General features: G+C 34.6%; 1 protein-coding gene across 1 annotated transcript in view; it reads right to left on the bottom strand.

The window, feature by feature from the left end:
- The window catches only part of LOC106478375 (excitatory amino acid transporter 1-like), an 11,404-nt gene extending 3,839 nt beyond the window's left edge, over nt 1-7,565 (bottom strand). Inside the window, exons 1-3 of the mRNA XM_022381971.1 lie at nt 7,438-7,565; nt 3,556-3,598; nt 2,471-2,537 (exon numbers count right to left, since the gene is read on the bottom strand). Coding sequence (XP_022237679.1) covers nt 2,471-2,537; nt 3,556-3,598; nt 7,438-7,502 — 175 coding nt within the window. The 5' untranslated portion in view covers nt 7,503-7,565. The remainder of the gene's footprint in view (nt 1-2,470; nt 2,538-3,555; nt 3,599-7,437) is intronic.
- Nucleotides 7,566-8,372: the final 807 nt, after the last annotated feature.

Genomic DNA, 8,372 nt, shown 5'->3' with positions numbered 1-8,372 from the left:
TCCATTAGTGGAGCCACTTCACTTGACCTTTTAGATTCTATATCTTTACTGCCACAGACTGTAAAATACCTAATTGTTCATGTTGGAACTAACGACCTCAAACGGAACTCAAAGACCGCTTATGACTGTTTTAGTGACCTACAAACCTTACTGTTACATACTTTGACACTCCATACTGACCTTCGCGTATGTTTTTCAAGCGTTATTTACCATGACGTTAATAGACATACTGATGATCTCTTTCTAAGACAGGTCTGTACTACTGACACTTTAAATCACAAAATTGACAAAATCAACGCTCTAGCACATGATCTATGTCGACGTAACCCACGCTTGTCTTTCCTTTACAACACTAACTTGAAACTTGAAAGCAGGATACATTTCTTAGTTTACACCTTTCCTTCCAAGGAATCGTTTCTCTATCCTGTAATTTCCGCTTCTTTATTACCAACTTTGTTCTTCCTCGCCTACAAACTAACACTGAATACTCCAGCTTAAACCAACCAAACAACCCTTGTCCTAAATCTTCTTCAACCTTTTCTATTCCCCATACCCCTATCTCATTAAAAAAACCTCAACCCGAAGAGCATACATTTGTATGCCACATCTCTACTACATTTCCAAACCCTATTTCTCCTGGAACTGTCCCAAACTCTAATTGTGACCCTTCGCCTAAATGTATAACACATGCTGAAGTTACGACTTCCACTTTTATTTCTAGTAACCTTTCCCTAAGCCCTAAACCTGATACCCAATCCACGAAGCCTGCTTCAGTCACAACCTTTCAACCCAAAGTACATACATCTGTATGCCACACTTCTATATCTCCAAATTCCATTTCTATCACTACTTCTCCTGGAACTATTCGAAAGTCTACATTTGACCCTTCTCCTAAATTCTCTACTCATGCAGAAGATACGGCTTCCACTCTTATTCCAAATAACCTTCTAGTAAGCCCTGAGCCTGATGACCTTCCAAACTCCACAATTTCTGAACTTTATCTCCTTCCAAAAGCCGAATCTTTTTCACACCTTGAAAACAACCTTCCTTCTGATATCCTCTATATCCCTAGCAATCCTCCATAAGTTCCAAACCTGATAACTCTGAACCTTCTCGTCCCATAGGAAAATCTTCCACTCCCCTCAAATTAAGCCTTCCCTCCATTACAATTTCCCAATCGTATTCTAATCTCAACCCTACCAAAACTTTCAAACGACTTAGAAAACTGAACGAAAAAAGACTGAGATATATTAGCCACACTGACGTTTTAGAACAGTATTTACAGTGTAAAACTATACCTAAATCACTTAATCTGAATCCACCAATTACCATAGGAGCCAACGACAAACTATTTTGTTTACAATGGAAGAAAATCTTCCATTCCACTTCAGTTGCACTAATGAAGCTCACACAAGACTTCTGTAAATCCACAGTAGCCGATCTTGATAAGAACATTTCCATTGTAAATTCCGAGAAAACAATTTCTACTACTGAACAAAATAAATTTGATGTTTTTATTAACAAAACAAAAAAGTCTTTCGAAAATCACGCGATAAACAACAAGGAACAAACACATTATAATCTTTCACATAAAAGTAAAGTATTATCTCACCAAAATCTTACCGTCTGTTCACAACGAAATAATAACTTTAAACAAGCCCCTACTGACACTACCTGTGAATCATTGACCAATAACTCAAATAATACAAACTCACAAGTTGAATTGTCTCATAAAATAAGCTCTACTCCTGACTCATCCAATTCAGTTACTTCCTTGTCTGAGAGACCCAAACCCAATGTCATAAATCTGTCCTCTAAAACATTAACTGAAACTCAACACAACCTTCTCAGTAAATGTCTCAACTTTTCTCCTACCCCTAAGAACATAGATAATTTCGAAGTTATTTCCGACCTTCAAGAATTTGCACGCAAATTAAGACTTCGGGAAGTCTTAATTTGCGTTCAGAATAAAACCACTAACGCAAACGATATCGGTATACAGTTTAAAGAAAAATCCACCTGGTCACCCCCAGTCAACAGAGAACCACACTTAAAGAGCTTTCTTCAAAAAAAAGAAAAAAGAAACACCCTTTGTTCTCCTGAATAAGAATAGTCAACTATTCGAAAGAGCTCGAGTTTTGGGTCTTATTTTAAGTCTATTACACTTTATATGTAATCCTTTGTGCTAACTGTTTCATCAAAATTGATTGAACCTATGTATGTTTTGATGATGCCGTATTAGTTTTTGGATACTGCGGCATTCATAAAAAATTAGAGGTGAAAGCAAAGCATGGGGGCAAATTACTTTTATACAAAAATGGCTTGTGTGCGATTTTTGGATTGAAAAAATATTTTATTATTCACCTTCTTTTATGTCTACTACTGCAAAAATCGCAAAATTATGTGCTCTTTTTAACCGCCAAGCCTACCTTGAACAAAGCTATTTTAAAATGGATGCTATAATACTTACCTTCAGTGACGTTCTCCCTAAAAGTATCGTTTTCACTTGATTCTGGATGAGTAATCACTGTCTTATACTAGAAGAGAAATACATAGTCATGAAGATAATTCTGATTACTTCCTTAGAAACTATATCAGAACAACCGTGCTTAAACTTAACACCTTTTTTTTACATCTTGTCGACAAGAAATAATAAGGGATTTAGTATTCAGAGTATGGTTACTAAAATACTTCGCATGATTATAACGATGGCGTTTGCTCTGACAGTAAAACACAATAACATTCTGCATCTTCATAGAAACAGAAACTAACAACTAAACAACATATTTTCTTCTGTATCTATTAAACAAAACAAAAGAAACTTATTCCATCTGTAAAGTTCTTTCTACCCGTTTAAAAAGAAATTTTTATTCTACTGATATACGAACAAAAATGTAACTGTCCTATCCTGTTTATTGAACAGAAATGTTATCTGTTCTATTAAATATATTGTTTGTTTCCTACTATCTGAAAATACTAAATGCTTAACTTTCTTAAAAGAAGAAATATTTTATTATATAAATAAAAACAACAGTTACATGACTTTCTAACTGAAAAAAACAAAACTTTATTACTTTTGTAACAAGTAAACATAAAATTCTCGAATTAATTAACGTAAAATCTTTTTGCTAATATATATATTTCTATTCCTGTCAATAGAACTAAAAATATTATTGAACCTATTTAATTATATATATAAGTAACAACCTTTCTTTTCGTGTTCTAAGAGAGAATCTAAGAAGCTTATTTAGCTGTTACAATACAGCAAAACCAATACTTGCTTTTGTTTTTCTTCAGGTATCTCCAATTAACATGCCAGATACAGGGCCTGACTACAAAAACAATACACTTGACTTTTTCATCTTTATATTAATCAAAAAATGTATTTTAAAAAAGGAAAAAAACATATTTGTTTCTTTTCAAATCTATCTAGTCATAGTAAACCACCATCTTGCTTTTCAGGTTTAACCTGGCCATCTAAGGTTTTTACGCATTTTATCAGAAGTATATCATAGTTTTATGAATACCGTATGTTCAACAAGCACAGAAAGTTACCTGTTCTATAGTTGCTTGAAACAGATTCGGAGGAAACATGTTTCTAAAATAAAGTAAAAAACAAAATCTTAATGGCATTGACTATATCCACTATATACAGCTTTTAATCCTAAATTTTTGTTGGAAAATCCTAGAAAAGACAAACATCAAAACGATTATTAAATGTAAAATTAAAAAAAACTCAACTGATGACAAAACCTTGTCGAAATTTCAGATATTTGCTACTATACAATTTTCTTATTTGCCAATTCAAGCCGTCTACAAACTATATTGAAAAAAATCCAAATCATATAGCAGTGGAATCTCTTCTTATCAGTACTTGTGTATCTGAGTTCTTAATAGGTAGACACCATATTACTTTCATTTTCTAAAACAGCTAAGCCTAACGCTTCATTCGTTTTTGATTCTTATTTAAATTATATCTTTGCAACAAAAGTCACCATCTAGGAATGATATATAAAATCATGGAAGTATATCTTCTTAACCTTCCTGAAGTACTAAGTGAAGTCAGATGAGTCTATATTGGTGAATCATCTGCACGCATATTTCAACCTGGAGGGTCGTTGTTGTTTGTAATTAAGCACGAAGCTACACAATAGGCTAACTGTGCTCTGGCCACCACGGGTATCCAAACCTGTTTTTTGCGTTGTAAGTTGAGGGGGCACATGAATAGAAACTATACCACACAATATTCAGTCGTGAAAAACTGATTCAAAATATACTTATGCTATTCTGTGAAAACATCGGAATTTTTTCAACTTACTGGATTAAATACTTCTTGTTAATCTTCTGCATCTACAGCTAATACTATCAAACTATATAGAGTTCTTCTAAACACGTATTATGGGTGTTCTTCTCTTTTTCTTTCTTTTTCTTTTTTTTGCTCTTTCTCATATAGGAACTCATTTTATGCGTACATTGTTTGTTTGGTTGGTTGTGAATTTCACGCAAAGCTACACGAAGACTATCTGCATTCGCCGTCCATAATTTAACAATGAAAGACTAGAGGGAAGGCATCTAGTAATCCCCACCCGCCGCCAACTCTTGGGCTACTCTTTTACCAACGAATAGTGGGATTGACCGTCACATTATAACGCCCCCACGGCTGAAAGGGCGAGCATATTTGGTAGGACGGGGATTCGAACCCACGACCCTCAGATTGCAAGTCAAGCGCCCTAAATATTTGGCCATGCCGGGCCACGCGGACTCAGATTGCGAGTCAAGCGCCCTAAATATCTAGCCATGCCGGGCCACGCGGACAATGTTAGTTCATGAGTTTCATTCTGTATAGGTGAAAGTAATTATTCATAAAATCACGAACGTAAGTTATCTATGTAATATGTATATATCTATAGAAATCAAGCCGAAAAACTCGAGTCACTATTACAAAATGACCTTCGAAGTAACATACAACACAGGAGTTTAAAATAATTGCAACATATTTTCGAAAAGAAGAATATTTCCAGTTATCTTAAAGGCGGTAACATCCAAGTTTCGGATGCAAGAAATTCATCAAACCTTTCCTCTATTTTATTTACCCCACCAAAAGAAACGTTTACATTTATCTTTCACAAATATGGCTAATGAAGACATGGTAGATGGTGAACATCGTAGTAAAGGTGTTGAAGGACATTTCATTAAAGTTCGGGAGAATTTTCTCAATTGACGTAAAAGGATTCTTATTTTATTTCGTAAAATGCTTGAAACTTTTACAATAAAATGATACAATCCTTCCTAGGTATCCACGTGTTATATATCATATTTTATGTAATAAATTGCAGGATGCATATGTATGTGTAATGATAAACATCGGTACTTTACAGCATGGCACTGCTAGTATTGTATCAATATCTCTGAGCAAATATGTACATGTGTATTTATTAGGGATGCAGGGAAACCCGGCCGGGTATTGGGCCACCCGGTAATACTCGGCTCCGGCCGAGTGTCGAAGTTAGGCATCTAAGTCCTAATCTTTGTGGCAACTAACGCGTTACTGAAAGTTAAAGTCAATAACTGGTTTAGTTGAAAAATAACGTGTTCCGAGCAACAACGACTGACCGCCCGAGGATTAAGAGAACAATAAGGGTTAATAACAGGTATGGCTTGAGAAGTGGATTTCTGGGGAGGGTGGGGTTTTTGAGAACAATAGGGGTTAGGGTTTAAGAAGTTGAGGTTAGACATTGAAAGTTGAAAGTAAAATTTGAATGTTTTTGGTGATTATTCGGTAAAATGTAATAAACGTCAATTTTGGTTTTGTTTCTAATTGTGTACATTTGGGGGAGGAGAGGTGAAGGGAGAACTCGGTCCCGGTAGACACCCGGCCCAGGCCGAAGCTTAGTTACCAAGTAGCCGGTCTCGGTATTCGGCCAAATTTTACTACCCGTGCATACCTAACATTTATCTTTGAAGAAAAATGCACAGTAAAAGTTTATGTTACGCTACGTAATGAGTCAGCAACTTATTTGTTAACATTGTTTCTTATCTAGAAAGGTTAAAAAAAGAAAAAAAAATTACAAGTCATAATCTCGAGTACGGTTAGTTTAATGTATAAGCCAATTGTAACTAAAAAGTTCTGATAATCTATTTATTATATGTTTTACACTAACCAAGGTTATCGTTAGGATGATCTTGGAGTCTTTACTTACTATTGGTAGTGTTGGAATGTGCATTTCCATTTTCTACAGGCCATATTTTCAAACACCCCGGTGGCTCAGCAGAAAGGCTGAGGGCTTTTAACACTAAAACTCGGGTTTCGATACTTGCGGTGAGAAGAGCTCAGATAGCCCATTGTGTTTAACAAGAACAAACTGTTTTAAATAACTACCTCTACATTTATGGTATAGCGGTGACGATAAGAGATAAATCACGATAATAACTTCATAAGTTGAAATCAATGTGTAATATTTTTGTTTTAATTATATTACTCTAGATAGAAAAATTAAGATGGATATGATCACATCAGTGTAATTGAAATGTACCATCTTTATTGACACCGAGTTAGTTGTTTAATAGTATGATGTGATATATTTTCATTTGGAGGATAAAGTGGATTTATTACAGTTTATTGGCTATGGAATAATTTCTGTTTATTTCGTTGGACTTTGCATGATGTCATGAGGGCCAGCTGCGCTAGCCATCCTTAATTGTAAAGCGGTAATGACTAAAGGAAAGACATCAAGTCAATACAAACTCTTGGGTTACTTTTACACTGAATAATGGAATTTGACCGTCTCCTTTATAATGTACCCACAGCCACAAGTGTGAAGTGTGTGGTAACGAGACATGAACCACGGAACCTTAGTTCCACAAAGATGTATATATATATATTGTTTGTGTTAACGCAAAGGTACACAATGGGTTATGTGCGCGTAAACTTATCTCTGACCCTTCAGGGAATATATATATACATATGTATATATATGCTAGTATATGTCTCTATGTACATATTACGTTAACATTTGAAAGATGAAAATTATAATATTTAAAACACTTCTATAATTTTTAAATTCTAAATTACTTAATTCTTAATACTTTTAATTCGATTGGGCTGTTAATTTTACTTTTATTAAATTGTGATCTAAATATGTAAACACATATACTGAATTCTATTTTAAATCATACGTTTGTTTTATGAAACATTTTACAAGATATTTTGGCCTCGTTGCCTCATAGTTAACCTTAGGGGTTTATAACGCTAAAATCCGATGTTTGATTCTTCGCAGTGGACATGACTACAGTACAGACAGTCCATTGTGTGTTTTGCGCTTAATAAAAAAAAAAATCAACGAAAATTGTCTGTTTAATTATCATTTCACTCTTTCTCGTTCGTCTTGTGTGAGCTGTACTAATTTCAGCTCTCTATCTAATTCCAAATATACCTACCTGACCAGATCCATCAAGGTGTCTGCAGTTGTGGACTCTCGTGCGTTCTTCTCTACTGACTCCATATCGTCAAAGCTCCCAGCACCCGGACGAATTGAAACAACCAAAATAATACCTAAAATTATCGCCAACATAGTGGTAGCCAAGTAATAACAAATGGCTCGAAGTCCAATTTTTCCGGACAATTTTGTGTCAAGACTTCCCACAGAAGATATTAGGCTGGACATAATCAAGGGAAGAGTAAGACAACGTAACATACGGAGAAACAGCTCACCAGGGAAATATACATACATCACTTCTCTTTTAGTCCACGTTTTTGCTTCTCGGAGACCAAAGCCAGTACTAATCCCTAGGACTACTGCTAGGAATGTCAAGAGTGTCAGAAGATTTTGTCGAATGAATGTTACACATTTGTTCCTTTTACACTGCACGGACATTGGAAGTTCTTTAGTGTCTTAGAGATCCGTGATTATTTTTTGCTTTTACCTTTAGAGAGAAGAAAAAAAAGGAAATCTTTCATATGAATTACATTGAATTTTATCGTCAAAAAGTCAGTAAAACAATAAGAGAATTCATCATTTCGATGCTCGTTTCTACAGTTATGTATCACAGGAAATCTTTCCAGTTTTCTTTGTGTATATTTTTGTAAACTGAATTAATAATATATGACTATTTTCTTTTTTTTTAATGCGTATACTTATCAGAAAAACATGCCGGCGAAAGACGTTGATTTTAAAATAATAATGGAGCACATTATTTTCATTCATCACCTACTTCATTGTTTATGTGCAAAATTACTGTATACAGAGTAGGAAAAAATCGATTAGTCAATTGAAAATACGAACGTAAAGTATGTATAATGACTTGCATAAATACAGGATGGGGCAAAAGCTACTATAGAACTGGTATTATACGGATAGTACTAAAGAAAAATA

Source organism: Limulus polyphemus, unplaced genomic scaffold, assembly GCF_000517525.1.
Source record: "Limulus polyphemus unplaced genomic scaffold, Limulus_polyphemus-2.1.2 Scaffold205, whole genome shotgun sequence".
NCBI classification, from domain to species: Eukaryota; Metazoa; Arthropoda; class Merostomata; order Xiphosura; family Limulidae; genus Limulus; species Limulus polyphemus.
Note: the sequence above shows the minus strand (reverse complement) of the source record. Positions and strands in the feature narration are given on the sequence as shown.